General features: G+C 36.4%; 1 protein-coding gene across 7 annotated transcripts in view; it reads left to right on the top strand.

Annotated features, from left to right (window-relative positions):
• The window catches only part of SLC16A7 (solute carrier family 16 member 7), a 255,680-nt gene that overhangs the window by 178,255 nt on the left and 53,044 nt on the right, over positions 1-24,381 (top strand). For 5 of the 7 annotated variants that reach the window (XM_081586803.1, XM_081586801.1, XM_081586799.1 and 2 more), the window contains one exon: positions 13,130-13,376. In XM_081586803.1, coding sequence (XP_081442929.1) covers positions 13,160-13,376 — 217 coding nt within the window. In that variant the 5' untranslated portion in view covers positions 13,130-13,159. Of the gene's footprint in view, positions 1-13,129; positions 13,377-15,752; positions 15,839-18,819; positions 18,936-24,381 lie in introns of those variants that run through there. The other 2 variants (XM_081586806.1, XM_081586804.1) reach the window with 2 other exon arrangements.

The following is a 24,381-nucleotide window of genomic DNA, read 5'->3' as shown; positions in this document are numbered from 1 at the left end:
GAGGAGAGTGAAAAAGTTGGCTTAAAGCTCAACATTCAGAAAACTAAGATCATGGCATCCGGTCCCATCACTTCATGGGAAATAGATGGGGAAACAGTGGAAATAGTGGCTGACTTTATTTTTAGGGGCTCCAAAATCACTGCAGATGGGGACTGCAGCCATGAAATTAAAAGATGCTTACTCCTTGGAAGGAAAGTTATGACCAATCTAGATAGCATATTAGAAAGCAGAGACATTACTTTGCCAACAAAGGTCCATCTAGTCAAGGCTATGGTTTTTCCAGTCGTCATGAATGGATGTGAGAGTTGGACGGTGAAGAAAGCTGAATGCCAAAGAATTGATGGTTTTGAACTGTGGTGTTGGAGAAGACTCTTGAGAGTCCCTTGGACTGCAAGGAGATTCAACCATTCCATCCTAAAGGAGATCAGCCCTGGGTGTTCATTGGAAGGACTGATGTTGCCCCCCTTAGTGTCCATACATTTTTTTCTATATCTGTGTCTATTTCTGCTTGGCAAATAGGTTCAACTGTACCATTTTTCTAGATTCAACATATATGCATTAATATACAGTATATGTTTTTCTCTTTCTGACTTGACTTTTGACAGTCTCTAGGTCCTTCTACATCTCTACAAATGGCACAGTTTAATTCCTTCTCATGGCTGAGTAATAACATTGCTTTTATAGAGGAGAATAAGCTTTAAGTTTCATGCCTACCTGAACGCAACCTCCAGAATAGTTTCTTTCCTTCCTATATTAAGAATTGGTTTTTCTTCTATTGGTTGTTTTTAATCAGACACACAAATTTTAGAACACTGACTTCTATTTTTAAAACTAAAGATCAGTATGTGCACTGCATGATTTTATTTGCATAAATTTATGTAAAATATGATAGTTTTAATAGGTGTTGAGAAAGAGATATAAAGTAGATGAATATAGTTACAGCTATCACAGAAATTTCCTGGGTTCTTGACTAATGTGTTGAAAAAACCCTGGATATGGGTTGGTCTTTCTGGAGGAAAATAGAACAGTCAGGTTAAAGCTCTGTGACAATTTTGTAGAAACGTTGGTAAGCATTTAAATGTGGCCTTGTCATGTGCTCTTGTGCTGGCCCCCGTATTGACCTTCATGAACCATGATGGTAATTAAAGGAGGGTCAGTGCCCATTTGTCAGGAATGCCTGAGGCTTTCCTCTGAGGCTTTGCCCTGAACTCCAGACAACTCTCTCTGCCAGAGGAAACTGACTGAAGATGTATTTCCTCCAAATATAAGAAGAGTTTTCTGCCTTTAATGGGCTGGTTACTTGTGGTAGGGTAGAGCTGCCACGCTTGAATTACTCAGCTTAAAACAAGTCACAGAGGCTCCTGAGCCTCCTGGTAGGTCCAGAGCAGAGGTAACTGTTTCTCCCTGCTGTTATTCAAGACATAGAAGATCCACTGAGTCTGGAACTCTCCATTCCTAGCCTAAATTAAAACTAATTCCAACCTTATCTGTTTCTCAGATTTTAATTGTGGCTCACCTTAATTCTAATCCCCATCCTCCTTTTCTCACTGACTTAGCAAATAGATAACAGACTTCCTCATGATCTCAGACAAACCTCATTTGGCCTGATATTGATTCACTTTCATTCAACACTTTTGGATAGGTGGCCCTGGATGCAAGGCAGGCAACTGATTATTTAATTGACAGAGTTGACTTTTTCTTAACTTTCATCTAGGCAAAGGAATGTGTGACCCAAATAAAATAAACCCTAAGTACTAGTTTCTATATACTCAGTATCAGATTTAAGTTGAAATAAAGACTTTTGATATGTTAGGGAAATTTATTAGCATATTCATCAATCACCCAGATCTGATTAGGGCATTTGATTTTTAAACCACAAGATTTCTAAATACTTTTGGTTTCATTTTTCATGACTCAGTGTGTCTCATTGTAAGACATGTATTATTGATTTGTTATTGTTTAGTCACTAAATCGTTTCCAACTCTTTGTGACCCCGTGACTGTAGCCCACCAGGTTCCTCTGTCCATGGGATTTCCCAGGCAAGAATACTGGAGTGGATTGCCATATCTTTCTCCGATATTATTGATAGTATTTCTAATAATTATCATTTAAATTTTCTATTTATTTTCATTGTCAATGGATATTTTATTTAATTGAATTTTAGAGCAAATTATTTAAATGAGTATAGGGAGTTATTGGACAACTAATGAATACCAATAAATTTCCTTCTCAAATGGTAGATGTGTAATTTACCATTACTTAAAAAAACAACTGATCTTCATTTCATACTTTTAATTTTTTTCTCTTGCACCAATTTCATCAGTTTGTTCATATCTAAGTAATTGGCAATGAACTGACAAATATATATACACAAATATATTTATGTATATATATTCAGTTTTGTTAATTATTAAAATATGGTCACAATTTCCTGGATGAATTAAAGGTAGTGACTCTAATAGTCCATCCTAAAGGAGATCAGTCCTGGGTGTTCATTGGAAGGACTGATGCTGAAGCTGAAACTCCAATACTTTGGACACCTCATGTGAAGAGTTGACTCACTGGAAAAAAACCCTGATGCTGGGAAGGATTGGGGGCAGGAGGAGAAGGGGACGACAGAGGATGAGATGGCTGGATGGCATCACCGACTCGATGGACATGAGTTTGAGTAAACTCCAGGAGTTGATGATGCACAGGGAGGCCTGGCGTGCTGCGATTCATGGGGTCGCAAAGAGTCGGACACGACTGAGCAACTGAACTGAACTGAACTGACTCTAATGAGACTTGTGAAACTCAATTATGCATGTAACCTGTGTTTTTCCATTTCTTTAGAAAATCCAGAGTCTGTACTACCCTCTCTTCCTTTGTATTGTCTTCAAATACCACACTTCAAGCAATAGTAATGAGGTTTAATAGTATCATGCATAATCCAAAGAAGTCTATTCAAGTGAGCATATGTGAACTATGTCTTTTTCTACTCTGTTTTTTCTTGATTATGCCCACAAGTAAAAGGAACAAGACACAGTAGCCATAAGTTGTATAAAATATAGAATTGTGCACAGAAAAATAACCTGAGCCTAATGAGTGTGTATGAATTTGGTCTGAACTATTGGTCAGCTCAAGACTTGTTAATAAATAGATGATAATCTTGAAAGTGGAGTTTTTTTAAGCTTTCATTGATTTTGGTCTAATTTGTAATGATTCAGCTCAGAGACCCTAAGATGTCACTTTAAGTAGAAGAAACAAAACAGGTTGGAGGTAAGGAAGTGAAGAGGTGTCTGAGTAGTGACTTGCAATGAGGTAGATGCGATTATAATTAAAGTCAAGTAAAATATGCTGGAGAAAGAGTAGAAAAGATAATATCCTGAGATAAACTGGTGAGCTATGAAAAAAATAACAATACAAAAATCAAAGTACTGAGGAAAAAAATAACTGCACCATATAATGCTTCTTAAAAAGGCCTTTTCACTTTTCTGTGAGCATGGATTTCTGTCTATAAAATGGAAATCCTAACATCAACCTTGCTCATTAGTAAATTTCAATATTAATAATAATAACATTATTTGAATATTAGTATATTTAAATATTTATATGCTATAATGATTTTAAAATAATAGACTTAAGATAATTAAGAAATATTATTTATGATTTGTTAAATGACTGAAAAATAAATCAAACTGTTGTATTTCTCTGTTTACTCTAGCTTATAGATGTGATAAATGCTACAATAGTTTAAAATCATGAATTGATAATGAAAGATGTTTTATATTCCTTTATGCAAACAGGAAAATTGCAGAATGAGTACTTTAAACCTCATAATAGTTTATATACTCTGATAATATAACAAAAAGTAGTTTACCACATACAAATGCCCTTTGGTAGTTCTTTAGTATTCTTCTAGAATTATTTGCTTTCCAAGCATTAAAAAATTTGATTACTTTAATAATAGAATGAAAAAATTCAATAATATATAAATTCAGATTATTTAGACAATTTTCAAAGACTGAGTGCTATTTTCAGCTTATTTAACCACCACTTACAATCTGTCTCTTTCCTTTTCTGTCTCACTTAATATTATACTTTTTATAAGATGCTATTTCCAGTGCTCATATGCTGTCAATCCATCATGTTGGATTAACTGATGATCAAAGAGAAATGAAATTAAATAGCTAGATAGACAAATTTTTGTTGTTTCCAAGAAACCAAAGATGATTACAAAAGCAGACTGTAAACATTCTGAAGGCATACAAGTCTTTTCAAAACCATTCTTTGAAAAGATATAATGTTTTCTATCAATTTGAACAATTAGCATCTGTGGAATATTAATAAGCTTACAGAAGTGACCCTGCTCTGATATGTCCATTTTGTAATAGAATCTACATTCTGTGCATTATTTGTGGTGAAAACTTTTCATTTGACCTTAATGCTGTAGTTTTCCTGACATTTTAGGTAGGTTTCTAACATACAAATGTATCCATGGAGAGAACTTTTCCAGTTATTTTCTTAAAGTCTTGGAACATTAGATGTCTTTGACTATTGAGATCCATAAGAATATTTTAGGTATGCACAGATGACATAATAAAAAAATACTTAGGTTTATTTTATGCTTGTTTCCTCTTCTAAATACATTAAGCAAGAGTCTTATTTCTAATTTTATTTATGTAATTTTAAGAGTCAGCAGTGATTAGTGAAATCCAGTCCCTGACATTATTGTTTCACTTGGGTTTAGTTTCTAATATTTCCTGAGCTTTAGTCTTATGTAAAAGATAGGGACAATATCTTATAAGGGCTTTTGTGGAAATTAAGCTGAGTAAATAAGAACTTGATAAGCACTTAGCATAACTACTCAATATTTGAGTCAGAGATCTCTTTATTCATTTTTGTATACTTATGACTTACATTATAGATTAATTAGATTATACTACATTTAAATCAGAAAATTCATCAGAAATATATGAATATAGAAAAACAATAAAAATAGATGCAAAATTATTAATAATATTGTGTTAGGATAGTGTGATTATGTAGTTTCTTTATTTTCTTGGTTTTTAAACAGTATTCTATTATAGGGATCAGCAAACTAAAGGCTTAGTCTAATTTGTAAACAAAAGTTTATTGAAATATCCACACTCATTTTTTTTTTTAGTATTGTCTGTGGCTGCCTTTGCACTAAAACTATTAAGATATGAGTAGTTATGAGAAAGACCATACAGCCTGCAGAACCTAAAATATTTGTTGTCTAGCCCATTATAGGAAATGTTTGCTGACTCCTGCTTTATAACTATCAATATTGTAAAGTAAATAAAATAAAATGTAATTGTTGATCTAATTGAAAAATAGAATAGAATCTTCAGCACAATTATCCAAAAGGAGAAATATTAGAAGGTGATAGAAAATGCCAGTAGATATGTCAAAAGCTCATGCAAGAATCATTCCATTCCTTGGTTCAGCATCAAACTGGAAGGGAGATCCAGAACTATTAAGTATCAGTTAATGAGATCAGGATGAACATATGGTGATTAAGTACTTAAAATCCTAGTCAAAGCAATTAGGTAAGAAAAAAAAATCAAAGACATCAAATTTGAATGGAAGCAGTAAAAAATTGTCTGTTTGCAGATGACTTGACCTTATGGAAACCCTAGACTCCATCAAAAAAAAGAAAGACTGTCAGAACGATCAACAAATTTGTAAAGTTGCAGGATACAAAAATAAATACACAAAAATCAATTGTTTCTATGCACTAATAATGAATTATTGGAGAGAGAAATAATAAATTGTTGTAAGAAAAAAAAATTCATTTACAATAGCACCAGAAAGAATAAAATTCTTAAAAATACATGTAACCAAGGAAGTAAAAGGTGTATACATTGAAAACTATAACACTGATGAAAGAATAAGAAGACACAAATAAATGGGAAGATATTCCGTGTTCATTGATTGGAAGTATTAATATTGTTAAAATGTTCATACAACCCAAAGCAATCTACAGATTCAATGCAGTCCTTATCAAAATTCCAATGCCATTTTTGTTGAAATAGAACAATCAATCCTAAATTTTATATGGAACCACAAAAGAGCCTGAACAATCTTGAAAAAGAACAGCAAGGCTGGAGGTATCACACTTCCTGATTTCTATTACCTGATTTCTAATTCTATAGAAATAGATTTCTATTTCTAATTCTAGTACCTGATTTCTATTATTTCTAATTCTTAGTAATAGAATTAGAAATAGAATTAAACAATATCACTACATTGTGATATTGTCTGAAAACAGACACATATCAGGAAAACAGAATAGAGAGCTCAGAAATAAATGCATGTATTCTGTCAATTAGTTTTTCACAAAGGTGCCAAGAATAGACAATGGGGAAAAGCTAGTGTCTTAAATGGGTGCTGGGAAAACTGGATATCCACATGCAAAAGAGAGAAACTGAACCCCCACTTTGCACTATACATAAAAATCAACTCAGTATGGATAAAAGGATTGAACATGACCTGAAACTATAAAATTCCTAGAAGAAATACAGGGGTAAGCTCCTTGACATTGGTCTTTGTGATGATCTTTTTTGGATTCAATATCAAAAAGGCAACAAAAGCAAAAATAAACAATTGAGACTATTAAACTAAAACTAAACTAAAAAGTTTCTTCACAAAAAAGAAAATTGTCAACAAAATGAAAAGGCAGCCTATGAAATGGGTGAAAATACTTGTAAGTCACATATACAATAAGAGGTTACTATCCAAAACATACAAGGAACTCATGCAACTCAATAGCAAAGAACACAAATCCAATTTTAAAATGGGCAGAGGAACTCAATAGATATTTTTCTAAGGGAGACATAAAAGGCCAACAGGTACATGAAAAGGTGCTTAACATCGCTAATCATTAAGGAAATGAAAACCAAACCACAATGAGATTTTACCTCATACTTATTAGAATGGCTATTATCAAAAAAAGATAAGCAATACTGGCAAGTATTTGGAACAAATATTGGCAAGAATGTGGAGAAAATGAAAGACTTTTATGCTCTTGGATGGAGTGTAAATTGTTTTCAGCCTCTATGGAAAAAAGTATGGAGGTTCTTCAAAAAATTAAATGTAGAACTACTACCATGTGATTGGGCAGTTCTACTTCTGGATATATATACAAAGGAAGTTCAGTTCAGTTCAGTCATTCAGTCATGTCCGACTCTTTGCAAGCCCGTGGACTGCAGCACACCAGGCTTCCCTGTCCATCACCAACTCTCAGAGCCTACTCAAACTCATGTCCATTGTGTTAGTGATGCCATCCAACCATCTCATCCTCTGTCATCCCCTTTTCCTCCCGCCTTCAGTCTTTCCCAGCATCAGGGTCTTTTCCAATGAGTTGGTTCTTCGCATCAGGTGGCCAAAGTATTGGAGTTTCAGCTTCAGCATCAGTCCTTCCAATGAATATTCAGGACTGATTTCCTTTATGATTGGCTGGTTTCATCTCCTTGCAGTCCAGGGGACTCTCAAGAGTCTTCTCCAACACCACAGTTCAAAAGGATCAATTCTTTGGCACTCAGCTTTCTTTACAGTCCAACTCTCATATCCATACATGACTACTGGAAAAACCATAGCTTGGACTATACGGACCTTTGTTCATAAAGTGATGTTTCTGCTTTTAATATGCTGTCTAGGTTGGTCATAGCTTTTCTTCCAAGGAGCGAGCATCTTTTATTTTCATGGCTGCAGTCACCATCTGCAGTGATTTTGGAGCCAAAAAAATAGTCTCTGGCTGGTTCCATTGTTTCTCCATCTATTTGCCATGATTGATGGGACCGGATGCCATGGTCTTAGTTTTCTGAATGTTGAGTTTCAAGCCAACATTTTTCACTCTCCTCTTTCACTTTCATCAAGAGGCTCTTTGTTCCTCTTTGCTTTCTGCCATAAGGGTGGTGTCATCTGTGTGTCTGAGGTTCTTGATATTTCTCCTGGCAATCTTGATTCCAGCTTGTGCTTCATCCAGCCTGGCATTTAGCATGATGTACTCTGCATATAAGTTAAATAAGCAGGGTGACAGTGTACAACCTTGACATATTCCTTTCTTGATTTGGAACCATTCTGTTGTTCTATGTTTGGTTGTAATTGTTGCTTGTTGACCTGATTACAGATTTCTCAGGAGGAAGGTTAGAAGGTCTGATATTCCCATCTCTTTAAGAATTTTCCACAGTTTGTTGTCAACAGAAAATTGGATCAAAGATTTACTGAACATGGCCCCACCCATCAGAACAAGACCCTGTTTCCCCTAAGTCAGTCTCTCCCATCAGGAAATTCCATAAGCGTCTTATCCTTATCCATCAGAGGACAGACAGAATGAAAACCACAGTCACAGAAAACTAACCAAACTGATCACATGGACCACATCCTTATCTAGCTCAATGAAACTATGAGCCATGCCATGTAGGACCACCCAAGATGGACGGGTCATGGCAGAGAGTTCTGACAAAACTGGAGAAGGAAATGGCAAACCACTTCAATATTCTTGCCTTGAGAACCCCATTAACAGTATGAAAAGGTAAAATGATAGGATACTGAAAGAGGAACTCCCCAGGTCTGTAGGTGCCCAATATGCTGCTGGAGAAGAGTGGAGAAATAACTCCAGAAAGAATGAAAAGATGGAGCCAAAGAAAAACCAACACCCAGTTGTGGATGTGATGGGTGATGGAAGTAATGTCCAATGCTATAAAGAGCAATATTGCATAGGAACTTGGAATGTTAGGTCCATGAATCAAGGGAAATTGGAAGTGGCCAAACAGGAGATGGTAAGAGTGAACATCAACATTTTAGGAATCAATGAACTAAAATGAAATGGAATGAGTGAATTTCTCATATGACCATTATATCTACTACTGTGGGCAAGAATCCCTTAGAAGAAATGGAGTATCCCTCATAGTCAACAAAAGAGTCTGAAATGCAGTTCTTGGATACAATCTCAAAAATTACAGAATGATCTCTGTTCGTTTCCAAGGCAAACCATTCGATATCACAGTAATCCAAGTCTATGCCCCGACCAGTAATGCTGAAGAAGCTGAAGTTGGATGGTTCTATGAAGACCTACAAGACCTTTTAGAACTAACACCCAAAAAAGATGTCATTTTCATTATAGGGGACTGGAATGCAAAAGTAGGAAGTCAAGAAATACCTGGAGTGACAGGCAAATTGGGCCTTGGAGTACAAAACAAAGCAGGTCAAAGTCTAACAGAGTTTTGCGAAGAGACCATGCTGGTCATAGCAAACACCCTCTTCCAACAACACAAGAGAAGACTTTACACGTGGACATCACCAGATAGTCTATAGCAAAATCAGATTGATTATATTCTTTGCAGCCAAAGATGGAGAAGCTCTATACAGTTAGCAAAAACAAGACCGGGAGCTGACTGTGGCTCAGATCATGAACTCCTCATTGCCAGATTCAGACTTAAATTGAAGAAAGTAGGGAAAACCACTAAACCATTCAGGTATGGCCTAAATAAAATCCCTTATGATTATACAGTGGAAGTGACAAATAGATTCAAGGGATTAGATCTTATAGACAGAGTGCCTGAAGAACTATGGGTGGAGGTTCATGATATTGTACAGGAGGCAGTGATCAAGACCATCCCCAAGGGGGAAAAAAAAATAGAAATACAAAGGAAAGGCAATCATTATCTTGAAGAGATATCCGTATTCCCATGTTCACTGCAGCATTACTTACAATAGCCAAGATATGGAAAGAAGCTAAGTGTCCACTGACAGATGAATGGATAAACAAAATGTGTACACACACGGGACTTCCCTGGTGGTCCAGTGGTTGGGACTTCACCTTCCAGTGCAAGGCATGAGGGTTCAATCCTTGGTCAGAGAGCTAAGATACACAGCCCTCGTGGCCAAAAACTAAAACAGAAACAGAAACAATATTCTAGGAAGTTCAATAAAGACTTTGAAAATAGTCCCCACCAAAATGTATATACACACACACACTTACAATCAGTCATACACACAATGAAATATTATTCAGCTTTAAAAAATTATCAAATCTTGCCATTTGGGACAACATGGATAAACCTGGAGAGCATTATGCTAAGTGAAATAAGCCAGACGGAAAAAGATAAATTCTGCATCATGACATTTTGATGTGGAATTAAAAAAAAATCATACATGTAGAAACAAAGAGTAGATGGTAGTTGCCAGAGGCTGGGGGATGTAGAGATGTGGAGAGAATGGGGAAAAGGTATAGTTCAGTTCAGTCGCTCAGTTGTGTCTGACTCTTTGCAATCCCATGAACCGCAGCACGCCAGGCCTCCATGTCCATCACCAACTCCTTAAGTCCACCCAAACCCATGTCCATCGAGTCGGTGATGCCATCCAGCCATCTCATCCTCTGTCGTCCCCTTCTCCTCCTGCCTTCAATCTTTCCCAGCATCAGGGTCTTTTCCAATGAGTCAGCTCTTCGCATTAGGTGGCCAAAGTATTGGAGTTTCAGCTTCAACATCAGTCCTTCCAATGAACACCCAGGACTGATCTCCTTTAGGATGGACTGGTTGGATCTCCTTGCAGTCCAAGGGACTCTCAAGAGTCTTCTCCAACACCACAGTTCAAAAGCATCAATTCTTCGGCATTCAGCTTTCTTTATAGTCCAACTCTCACATCCATACATGACCACTGGAAAAACCATAGCCTTGACTAAACGGACCTTTGTTGACAAAGTAATGTCTCTGCTTTCTAATATGCTATCTAGGTTGGTCATAGCTTTCCTTCCAAGGAGTAAGCGTCTTTTAATTTCATGGCTGCAATCACCATCTGCAGTGATTTTGGAGCCCAGAAGAACAAAGTCAGCCACTGTTTCCATCGTTTCCCCATCTATCTGCCATGAAGTGATGGGACCGGATGCCATGATCTTAGTTTTCTGAATGTTGAGCTTTAAACCAACTTTTTCACTCTCCTCTTTCACTTTCATCAAGAGGCTCTTTAGGTCTTCTTCACTTTCTGCCATAAGGGTGGTGTTATCTGCATATCTGAGGTTATTGATATTTCTCCCGACAATCTTGATTCCAGCTTGTGCTTCCTCCAGCCCAGCGTTTCTCATGATGTACTCCGCATATAAGTTAAATAAGCAGGGTGACAATATACAGCCTTGACGTACTCCTTTTCCTATTTGGAACCAGTCTGTTGTTCCATGTTCAGTTCTAACTGTTGCTTCTGGTAATTGTGTGAATAAGTTCTCAGGATCTAATGTGTAATAAGGTGACTACAGTTGATAAAATTGTGTCGTATAATTGAAATTTGCTAACCTAGTAGTACATAGTGTTCACACTAAAAAAAAGTAAATATGTGAGGTGACAGTGTATTGATTAATTCAATTGTGGAAATCCTTTCATGATGTATTTCAAATCATGTTGCACATTTTAGATATATTTTACCTTTATTTGTCAATTATAACTCAATAGAGCTGAAAAAACTCAAAAAAAGAGGTTATTAAAGTTGAGTGTCTGAAAACTTCCTTGCAGATATGCCTAAATCACATAATGTAAAATAAGTCTTTTAATCTGTAGCCCTGTTATCTGTTAATTTCAGATTATACCAGTTTGTCTCCATATTTGAAATGCTATAAAATATTATGTTAAAAAAATCTTAAGTATATTTGCCAAAATTAACATTTAAAAAAAAGAGTAAAAGTGATAGTTTTCCACACTATTACTTCCATCCTACTACTCATCATTGTAGTATTTATTCTAGGGAGCAGTACTCTACCTATTTTAAGTTTCATTTTTATCACTTTGCCTGTATGTGTTTTAAGGTAAAGTCCTTGGGTAGAACTATGGACAAATTAGAAGACTTTAAAGAATATTTTCACTTAAAATCTGGAAGGTGATATAGAAGATCACTGAAAATATCTTAGATATAATTTGACATCAGACAAAAATTAAACCTCTGTTTCTCTTCGTAGATACTGTTTTAGTTTTTGTGGGGTTTTTTGGTAGTTTTCTTGGATTAGTGGCAAATTTAGCTTTTATTTGCATATTTTCGAAATTGTCTTACCACCGGACAAGTGTTTTCTTTTTCCTCCATATTCCAACTGAAAAATATTTGCAGATGGAATGAGAGTAGTAAAAAGAAGATGCTGAGAAGTGTTGGCAATTACAGCTAAAAGCCAAGTAAGCAACATCATTCTACAAAGAATAGTGATGCTAGGGAACCAAGATTTATTTTAATTTAATTTCAGTTGTATTAAGCTATATGTGATCATTCCTTCCACAAGAGAGTGGGTACTCTATACCATAAAGCTAGCAGTTAAGTGCTTCTGTTGTTGTTCAGTCGCTCAGTTGTGTCTGACACTTTGTGACCCCATGGACTGTAGCCTGCCAGACTCCTCTGTCCATGGGATTCTCCAGGCAAGAATACCGGAGTGGGTTGCCATTCCCCTGTCTTTAAGTGTTCCTAGGCATATCTGAAAAGAAAGTCCCTTCCTTTAAATAAAAATAACATACAATCTGTTTGATTAGGAACATTTCACTGCTATGAAGAATTCATAAAAGGATAGGTAGTACCAGTTTTGGAAGTGCATTAAAATTTGTTAGAATCATACAATTTCTAATCTTATAATTTTAGGAAATATTGATAGATCTCTGCTGAAATATTTTTAAATATTCTCAATTACTAAAAGTGGAAAAATTCTAAAATATGCCTACTATTTAATTCTCTAAAATTCATCAAATGTAATATAAGATCCTTTTAACCTTGGTATAGAAAATCTTAAATGTTTGGATTAAGAAATCATTCTGTTTTAAGGGATGACAGCTCCATTTATCTTAGAAATCAGAGTGAGATAGCATTTGTTTCTTTGTTGGTACTTTAGTATAGATCTGAACTCAACTTTCTCTTTGAGTGCTTTTTGTTTCCATGAACAAAATGCTTTCAGTTTTTACCTCATAACAAAGTTACATACCTCACTCCAAATTTTTGGTAAATTTGCTAACTTTCTGAATAGCAGAGTATTAAAAAATTTTATGAAAATTGTACAGTTGTAGTTAATGTAATAAAAATATAATATTATTTTGGTAACTCAAGAGTGACATGAAAATGCAAGTACAGCCTAAGCTATTATTTCATTTTTTTTTAAATGCAGGTTACTTGAATTCCAAATAGAGAAGCAGAAATGCCACCACCAGGAGGCACCCCACCACTACATCCACCTCCTGATGGAGGATGGGGCTGGGTAGTGGTTGGAGCAGCTTTTATCTCCATTGGATTTTCATATGCATTTCCTAAAGCTGTCACAGTATTCTTCAAAGAAATCCAGCTCATATTCAACACTACCTACAGTGAAATAGCATGGATATCATCCACTATGCTGGCTGTTATGTATGCAGGAGGTAAGTAAGGTTCCTTGGACTAAATTGATTTCTGGTTTAAGAAAACAATTGCTCCATGCCACAGTATTTTACATGTAGTATCTTGGTACATTAAAGTCCTGTTTTCATATTACCCTCACTTAAAACCAACCAGAAGGATAATTAGGACTGAATTTTTAGTTATTTTTAGTGATTCAGCATCTTGAACTATTCACTTCATTCTGAGTCTTATTAGAGTATTTATTTGAATGAGGATGTCTTTGCATAAACTAAGGTTTACTAAATTATGGAATTTTTTTTAAGGGTGGCAAATTTCCATTTAATTTGGAACAGAGGCTATACTATAATGTTAGTATCATTTCATAATATTCCTGCAATTGGTAGACATGCTTTTTTATGAATGGGAAAGAAACTCAAGTTGCTGACAACCTATTTTCTAAGCCAAGAAGTAATTCACTTTAAGATGCAAAAATGGAGTGTTATAATGTACATTCTGGATCCATTTAAGTTTGTATGAATAGAATCATTCCTTATCTCTGTAGCTTATTAAATTTGTATTTATTTAATATAAATTAAATATTAAATATCTCTGTAGCTTACTTAAATATTTTAACATTTAAGTGGTTGCTTGACAGTTTTCTTGTTACATTCCATGTTCAAATGAGGGTCTGATTCATGAGGGATAGTGAATAAATTGGTGCCATATTAGTGTGATGGCCAAAAGTTCATTTGATTTTTTTTTCTGTAAGATGGCTCTAGTAGTGCTTAGTTGTCTTTAAATTCACTTGAAACAATTTTGTTGAATTGTATTATGACAGATGTCATAATGTGCCTTAAAAAAAAAAGCTTATCAAAGTTGGTGCATTTTTATGTAGCCATTTTAATATTGAAGATGGAAGAAAACATTTTCGGCATATTGTGCTTTATTATTTCAAGAAAGGTAAAAATGCAACTTTCACACAAAAAGATTTGTACAATGTATAGAGAAGGTGGTGTGACTGATCGAAAGTGTCAAAAGTGGTTTACAAAGTTTCATTCTGGAATTTTCTCTCTGGACAATGTTGTACCATTGGGTAAATCAGTTGAAGTTGATAGTGATCAAATCAGGACATTTATTGAGAGCAATCAATGTAATACCATGTGGGAGGAAGCTGACATACTCAAAGTATCCAAATCAAGCGTTGAAAAGCATTTGCACCAGCTTGGGTGTGTCAGTCACTTTGATGTTTGGGTTCCCCTGTAAATTAAGCAGAAATAAAACCTTCTTGGCTATATTTCCACATGCGATTCTCTACTTAAATATAATGAAATGTTTTTAAAACACATTGTCATGGGTGATGAAAACTGGATACTATACTGTATTAGTGGAGTGGAGTAGGGTGCAGATCTACTCCAAATGGAATGTGGAGTAGAAGAGATCGTGGGGCAAGTGAAATGAACTATCACGAATCACACCAAAGTCCAGTCTTCATCCAAAGAAAGTGATGTGTATATGGTGGGATTAGATGGGAGTCCTCTATTATGAGCTCCTTACTGAAAACCAAACAATTCATTCCAACAAGTACTGCTCCCAGTTAGAACAACTGAAAGCAGTGCCTGAGGAAAAGCCTCCAGAGTGAGTAAACAGAAAGCATGTAACTTCCCATCAGGATAACGCAAGACCACACATTTCTTTGATGACCAGGCAAAGACGGTTGCAGTGTGGCTTTAAAGTTCTGATTCATCCATCGTATGCACCAGGCATTGCACCTTCAGATTTCTGTTTATTTTGATCTTTCTAAAACTCTCTTAATGGAAAAACTTTCAATTCCTTGAAAGACTGTAAAAGGCACCTAGAACAGTTCTCTGCTCAAAAAAAGACAAAAGAGATTGGGAAGATCAAACTATGAAGTTGCCTGGAAAATGGCAGAAGGCAGTGAAACAAAATGGTGACTGCATTGTTCAATAAAATTCTTGGTGAAAATGAAAAATGTGTCTTCTATTTTTATTTATGAACTGAAGGAACTTTTTAGCCAACCCAATACTACTGACTATTAAAAAATACTGGATTATTAGTGCATTTTTATGTCACCTATCAGCTTTAAATCAATACCAACATCAGACAAGATTGTCTACAGATTTTTTTAGTCATTACTTAAAATAATTAGATTTTAGGATTTTCATTTTTCAACTGGATATTTGACTTTAAGGTACAGATATAGACTCAGAATATAAGCACTTAAAAGTGTATGCTAGTTGCTTAGCCATGTATGACTTTTTGTGACCCCATGGACTGTAGCCCACCAGAGTCCTCTGCCCATGGAATTTTCCAGTCTAGAATGCTGGAATGGGTAGCCATCCCCTTCTCCAGGGAATCTTCCTGACCCAGGGGTTTAACACAGGTCTCCGGCATTGCAGGCAGATTCTTTACCATCTGAGCCACCAGGGAAGCCCAAGTACTTAAAGAAGTTATACAAATCATCTTTCAATGTCTTAGTTTATAGGTGAGTATAATATGGTTCATAGTGATTGTGATATAACATTAGGAATAATATCCAAAATGTGTTCACATTTATTTTCAGCTCAGGCCTCTCTAAATGGTTGGTGTGTGTCATATGACTTAATCCTCTTAACATTCTGTAAAATAAGAATTACTTCTCTCCATTCTATAGCCAAGGAAATAGATAAAATACTTTTCCTACTTCAAGCAACTCATTAGGGACATAGAAATTGAGGACCCCCCCACCCCGTAATCACTATGCTCTTCTGCCTTTCTCTTCCCTCCATAAAATGGCAGAGCTACATCTGTTCAAGGCCTTCCACAAACTTGATTCAGGTGCTGCCCCACCAAGGTTTTTGCTTTAGTGACATAATAATTATTCTTTTTGCTGTTTTTGTTCAGTCACTCAGTTGTGTCCAATTCTTTGCAACCCCATGGACTGCAGCATGCCTGGCTTCCCTATCCTTCACCATCTCCTGGAGCTTGCTCAAACCCATGTCCATTGAGTCAGTGATGCCATCCAACCATCTCGTCCTCTGTCATCCCCTTCTCCTCCTGCTTTCAATCTTTCCCAGCATCAGGGTCTTTTCCAATGAGTTGGCTCTTCACATCAGATGGCCCAAGTATTGGAGTATTGAATTATTCTTTAGGGTATAGTCTTTTTTTTGTACTACCAAGGTAAAAATTTGATCCCCCAATAATCCTTTGTGTGTGTGTGTGTGTGTGTGTGTGTGTGTGTGCACGCGTGCGCATTAATGGGTATTTTCTACTTTCCATAAGTCAGTGATTTTACATTAATCCAATATACGTCTCCTCCATTACCCTTTTGGTTAGGTTAAATTGATGCATTTCTGTTCCAGTACCAAAAGATATCTTTAAAATGCTGTTTGGGTATGTCAATGGACAATTCTGCTTTTAAAACACTTTGAGATGGTCTGTTAGACAGTTGCTTTAAGGGTTGTCCTGTGTTGTCTCTGATGACTGTAGAAACAGTAGATACTGTGCACTCAGTCTAGTTCATCTATCCCATGGGTCATGTGTTCCTTAATAATGTTTTGCTAAAGCAACACTGATAACTGTTTTGTCCCGAGTTCCAAAACATGCCAATGTTAACATATGTAGTTTCCCCCTTCTTAAATACAACTGAAATGGATTCCTCTAGTGAATTTGTGTAAGTCTACTTAAATTTGGACTTTGGGTTTCTTACATTGATAATTTTCAGTTGAGTTGATTGTTGACTAACTAATAAACAACACAAAAATGTATGTAAGCTTTTTGAAGTGAAAGTGAAAGTCGCTCAGTTGTGTCTGACTTTTTGTGATCCCATGGACTATACAGTCCATGGAATTCTCCAGGCCAGAACACTGGAGTGGGTAGCTTATCCCTTCTCCAGGGGATCTTCCCATCCCAGGAATCGAACCAGGGTCTCATGCATTGCAGATGGATTCTTTACCAACTGAGCTATCAGGGAAGCCCAAAACCTTTGTAGTCTTCCCTTAATAAACACCATCCAGAAAGACAGAGAATTAACACAGAGAGCATGGAAGATCATATGGAATATTTTAAGGGCCAGGCCTAGAAGGGTTGAAAGACATTTCTACACACCTTCCCTTGATCAGAACTTTTATACTGCCCTACCTAAAGGCTTCTCAGGTGGTGCTAGTGGTAAAGAACCCGCTTGTCATTGCAAGAGACATAAGAGATGTGGGTTTGATCCCTGCATTAGGAAGATCCCCTGGAGAAGGGCATGGCAACCCAGTTCAGTATTCTTGCCTGGAGAATCCCATGAACAGAGGAATCTGGCAGGCTACAGTGCATAAGGTCACAAAGAGTTGGACACTGCTGAAGGGACTTAGCATGCATGCAGACCTAGAGGCAGGGGAAGAGTTTCTGGAAATTCAGGGTTTCTAGAGGAAGAAACAAAATAGGATAACATAGAGCAAGTCTCAGACAGAGCTTGATATCCCAATAATCATTCTCTACCCAGTGAAAGCAGGATGTATTTATAGACTTAACCATGATCATATGACAGCCTTCCACTCCCTGGCTGGCTCTGAAAGAAGGCTTAGAATGAAGAAAAGTCCAACTACTTTTCTCAAACCAATAAATCTCAGCATCAAATTATAAATAATTAAATAATATAAATGGGGCTTCCCAGGTGGTGCTGGTAGGCATAAGACCATAAGGCAAAAGGCATATAGTTTACTAAGAACAATGAGTCTCTATACCAAGTAACTGAAATATTGTGTTCCACATAATGCTAATTGCTTTAGCCTAGAGAACATCTAAGATCTGACACTCATTAGGGCTTAGCACTCAACCTATTAATCACCATGGTGGGGTCATGGAGTAAGATGGAGTGTGTTCAGAAGCTTGGCCTATGATGTCCGGGCTGGAGTCTCTTGTAGCAATTAGTTGGCATACGGGCCTTGGTAGCAAGGTATTATCTTCCCTTCTGATGTCTGAATTAAAAATGAAACTAATAAAAGGAATGCAGGAAGGATGGAGAAGAATGCAAATTATGTTTATCCCATACTTCATCCTTAGAATAATAGCATTAAATTACAGCAACCCATCTGGCCATCCATATGGTCTCCTGGAGTTCTAACGAATTTTAGCAAATAGGTCAAGCAGAGTGGTCACCCCATTAATAAAGCACTAATTAGAGGTAGAAAACATATTACAATTTAAACTTTCCACATTGTTTAGACAGATATAAGGATTTATTTTGTAAACAGTAATTATGTAGGATTATCTTTTAGTGCAATGTGTGTCTTTGTTACTATATCAAAAGATAATGTGAACACGGTTAGCTACACAATTGTAGCACACAGATTTGGGGCTGCCAGTCTCTGTGAGAACCTCATGTTATTTTTCTGGTATATCTGTTATGACTTGGAATAATCAGCCATTCTAAAGAGGAGAGTTGGCTTTGTCTCCATGGCAACTTACTCTTCTGTTTTATGTAAGCAGTGACTGCCAATTGTGCTAAAGTAAGGGTGATGGTTTTGTGATGGATTACTTTACACAAGGGACCAAGCATCAGACCACTGAGCTTATTTTACTGGAGGCAAACAAGCAAACGGTTTTAGGCATAGGAGGTTGGTGACCATGGTATATAATGTGTATTTATCTAATCTTTAAAGTTAAAATAAGTTCACTATATTATTTTACTTTGTGCTCAGAATATGTTTGCAGACTGGAGACTATTTAAGTCATATAGTGCTATATCTTAGCAGCAGTTAAAAAAAGAAAGTTCATTCTAACCCTGTGATTGCAGGTTAGACTTTCAGTTTCAGCTTAACTTTACAAAACCCAGGAAATACCAGGTACACTTGGACAGTCGTGCACAAGAAATCTATGTCCTTCTTACACCTATACCATAAGTAGCTGTGCTCAGTCATGTCCGACTCTTTGTGGCCCCATGGTCTGTAGCCTGCCAGGCTCCTCTGTCCATGGAATTTTCCAAGCAAGAATACTGGAGCAGGTTGCCATTTCCTTCTCCAGGGAATCTTCGCAACCCAGGGATTGAACCTGCCTGTCTTACATCTCCTGCATTGGCAGGCAGGTTCTTTACCACTAATGCCACCTGGGAAGCCCCATACCTATGCCATCATGGGTAATTTTTTCATCTATGAGTGTATGTATTGCTAAGATTGTCCTAGGAAATTTGGTAGAATGTGGCAGAAGTCATTTTGCTCACCAGACTTCCATGTGCCCTTGAATATTTCCCAGCTTCTCTATACTCAGGTTGAGGCCAAGTGACTCGTTCAGACCAATGAATTGTGAGTGGAAGGATGTTTCTCGTCCCTGGACACCTGGACAAGGCAGTTCTAGCTGATGCAATGTCTTCCTTTTGCCCACAACCTTCTTGCATATGATGTTGCTACAAGGGGAATATCCTTGGCCCACTTTATATTAATACTTTGGATGAGTAAGAAAGGGCTTTCTATTAAGCTTCTGCAGTTTTGTCATGTGGAATAAAACCTACATTATACTAATCAGTACAGACATGAAGGCTTATATTGTCATGTAACTATAAATTATATGAATTTTAAGACTAGAACAGACTATAGGATGTCCTTAGTCATTGAGCTTATCATATGTCATAAGGTTTGTATGTGTGCTACTTTTTCAGTTCTCTGTTAGAGAAGAGTAAGCCTTCAGTATCACAAATGAAAAAGGAGTCATATGTGGAAATCAGCATTGTCAATTTTCAAAGGAATAAAAGTGAGAGGCGGGCACTTCAAGACACAGAAATAAGGATCAAATAACGTCCATGGAACTTTCTTTGTCCCTCTCAAGACAAGGATGAAGGAGGCAGGAGTCAAGGGCAGATCCCAAATATCCTTAGGCCTTTGAAACTATTCAGGGAGATATTTTCTTACAGAAGGCTGCTAATCCAGTCCACATAGTATTGGATTATTACTAAGGTTTATTTTCAAAAGAGAGAATTTAAGAAACTTTACTCAAATCCCTTTTGATAAGTGTGCTTGAGACAATGAACATTTTACTTACTGACTTATGGAAAGAACCTACTTATTAATTTACTCCTTGGCAAGAATAAGAATATCTTTCCTGATTTTTGACTTAAAATTTCTATAAAATATGCTGTTCTCTCATTATATAGTTTATGCAGATGTGTTTTGGCTGCAAATGACAGAAACCTTATTCAAATCCCCTAAGGCTTAAAGAGAAAACATCCTGCATGAAGATCAGAGAAGGGGCTCAGAGTCTTCTAGGTCAGCTAATGCAGATGACTTCTGTCTGTCTGTCCATCATATTGCTGTCTCCCCTCTACTCTCTGGTGGGATATCTTTGTCTGTTTACTTTAGTACCCTCCTGCTCACACAAGGAAGATGATTAATAGCTTCTACATCTTATATTTCAGTCTCAAATTTGACATAGGGGAGACTGCTTCTCTTCCCTAAGTTGTAGGTAGACAAATTCTGGGGAAGACTGCTAGAATCTGGCCTACTTTGCATCTGCCCCTGCAGGCAGTGGATGGATGAGAAGCTAACATTGGCGGCCTAAGTGGAACTGTGTATTTGGTGTAGGACATGGGCAGTTCCTTAAAGGAAGGATAACACTCTTCCCTGAGAAAGGAAGGCTCTTGAAGAGAAAACAACGTGTTCACGACTCTTTTTAAAGGAGCTTCCTCAATGGCTCAACGGTAAAGAATCTGCCTGTAATGCAGGAGATGCAGGAGACCCGGGTTCGATCCCTGGGTCAGGAAGATCCCCTGGAGAAGGAAATAGCAACCTACTCCAGTATTCTTGCCTGGAAAATCCCATGGCGAGAGGATCCTGGCGGGCTGTGGTCCATGGGGTCCCAAAGAGTTGGACCTGACCGAGTGACTGAACATAGCACTCTTTTAAAAATAGGCTAACATATGATTTCCCAGGGATAAAACCATATGCCACTTTTTTACTAATCACTCATGAGTAACTTTGTATCTCTATAGCTAAGTAGCTATCTAGGTGTATGTCAAAATGCCTGTACTGTATGTAGACACTGGGTTGCCTAATGGAATATAATACTTAATAGCCAACAAGAGGACTCAGTTGTATCTGACAAGAGTTGGCCCCTTGAGTGGAGCTTCAATCTACAAAGTCCTAGCATCTCAGGATTGTTTGTTAATGGCTTAATATTCCTGTGAGATGCAGAAGTATATTGCCATTAAAGTAATGAGATCCAAGATAACAAATATGAAATGTGGACTTGGCTGCTTTGTTGTTTGTGCCACACTTTTGACCTTGGATCCTCATTTTCCCTCTCTGTAAAATCACAAAAGAAAATATTGTTTGTATATGTACCATATGGTGTCCGCTGGTCAGGGTCGTTGCCCAGGAATAAATAATTATAATGTAGAGAAAGCACTGTGTTTCATGCTTAGGAATTTATAGTGTTTGATTTGTGGTGGTTGTTCCTGTTGCTGGTGTTGGTCTTGATATTAGCCATTAAGAATGAAACTTCTGATTAGGTTCAAGCAAGACAGTAAATCTGACTAGAGCAACCTGTGCCAATAAAGGGTGGAAACAGAGGATAGAGCAAGAAATTAATAGGTCAGTAATCAGTTCGAAAGGAGTATAGCCTTTACTCATGTTTGCTGTGGCATTTCCCCTATGCCTCCTACTTTTTAGGTGGTAAAGTGGACATAGCTCATTCTTTAGGGCCATCATATGTGTGTTCATGTGACTTTAGTCACGTCCGACTCTTTGTGACCCCATGGACTGTAGCCCGCCAAGCTCCTCTGTCCATGGTATCTCCAGGCAAGACTACTGGAGTGGGTTGCCATTTCCTTCTCTAGGGGACCTTCCCGACTCAGGGAATTGGGCCATTCATATATATCTAAAAATCCTTCCTAAGTATAGAGGAATCCCAACTTCATAATTTCTTGCCTCCCCATGAGGGTAAAAAGTCATAACTTACTTTCATAAAATTCCTTGCCCCTAGGGCCTCCAGGCCCCATTAACCCAGTACTGTAGCAAGGCCAGATTTATTTCAGAAACCACTGATGTGAAGAAACATAGTATTGAGTTTCATGCTTAGGAAATTTTAAAGTCTGATTTGTGGTGGTTGGTCCTTTTGCTGGTGCAGGTCTTGATATTAGCCATAATTAAGAATGAAGCTTAAGATCAGGTTCAAGCAAGAAAATAAATCTGACTAGAGCAACCTGAACACATTCAGATGAGATGGTTACAGAAAATCCATGACCCAAAGCAACACAAAAGTGGTGTCATGTTCAGAGCCAGTGGGATTTGTTGTATAGGCTGAGGGTATGTGGCCATTGGTGGCAGCCATAATATGCCTACTGGAGCAGTCAGTTTTGCAGTATGATTTAGGCTGTGCTATAGACTGAACTGGGCTTCCTTGGTGGCTCAGACAGTAAAGAATCTGCCTGCAATGTGGAGGACCTGGGTATGATCCCTGGCTTGAGTAGATCCCCTGGAGAAGGGAATGGCAACCCACACCAGTATTCTTGCCTGGAGAATTCCATTGACAGAGGAGCCTGGCAAGCTACAGTCCATGGAGTCACAGAGAGTTGGACACAACTGAGTGACTAATACACACACACATAGACTGAATTGTGTCCCCCCCTGAATTCATATGTTGAAATCCTAAAACTCAATGTCAGTATTTGGAGATAAGGCTTTTAGAAGGTAGTTAAGGTTAAATGAGGTCATAAGTATAAGATCCTACTCCAGGGGGATTGGTGGCCTTATAAGAAGAGAAAGAGATGGATCTCTTTTTCTTCATACCCACACATCAAAGAAAGGCCATTGAGGACACAGCAAGAGGGCAACTGGTCTAGAAGCCAGGAAGAGAGCTCTCACCAGGAATCAAGTTGACTGGCAACTTGACTTTGGACTTCAGGCTTCCAGAACAGTGAGAAATAAATGTCTGTTGTTTAAGTCACCCAGTCTATTGTATTTTGTCATGGCAGCATCCAAACTTGTTTTTGGTTTTGATCCTCCCTTATATTCTGTGAGTTACTATCATGTCCTTGTTGAATGTTTTCTTCTTTAATTAGCTAGAAAAGATTTATCATAGATATATGTGGGTTAAGTTTCTAAAAGTTCCTAGTAAAGTCTAGCATGAAGTATATTGACTAATTTGAAAGCCATTTCTATGACTTAAAAAATATATATTTATCCATTTACTTGGTGGCATGAGATCTTAGTTGTGGCATGTGGTATCTTTTAGTTATGTCATATGGGATCTAGTTCCCTGATCAGAGATCAAACCTGGGCCCCCTACATTGGGAGCATGGAGTCTTAGCCACTGGACCAAGAGAGAAGCCCCTCTATGAATGTTTCTTCCAAAGAAGCCGTTCTCTGCCCCATCAAACAGCATATATATATATATATTATATATATAATATAATATATATATAATATATATAATATAATATATATTATAATATATAATATATATTATTATATATATAATATATAATAATATATATTATATAATATATATTATAATATATAATATATATTGTTATAATATAATATATAATATATATTATTATATATAATATAATATATATATAATATATATAATAATATATAATATAATATATTATAATATATATTATAATATATTATATATATAATATATATAATTATATATATAATTATATAATATAATTAATAATATAATATAATATAATTATATATATAATTATATATAATTATATATAATTATATATATAATTATATATATAATTATATATATATAATTATATATAATATAATATATAATATATATTATATAATATATATTAATATATATTATATATATTAGGAATATGCAACATTTTTTTTACAACCAACAATTTTGAAAAGACATAAAATTAAATTTCATATTTTCTTAAGCTGTGAGTGACTTAAGTTTGATGGATTGTTAGGGAATTGGAAATATCCTTTGAATACTTTTTTCTTTATTTCTTACAACTGTAATAACTTTAGCAGAGTAATTGCTCTATTCCAGAGAGATCTTTAAACAGTCTAAACGACTGTTCTTGAACAAGAATTTGCTCAG

This window comes from Giraffa tippelskirchi, chromosome 4 (genome assembly GCF_054371585.1).
Source record: "Giraffa tippelskirchi isolate mGirTip1 chromosome 4, T2T-mGirTip1v1.2.pri, whole genome shotgun sequence".
Lineage (NCBI taxonomy): Eukaryota > Metazoa > Chordata > Mammalia > Artiodactyla > Giraffidae > Giraffa > Giraffa tippelskirchi.
Note: the sequence above shows the minus strand (reverse complement) of the source record. Positions and strands in the feature narration are given on the sequence as shown.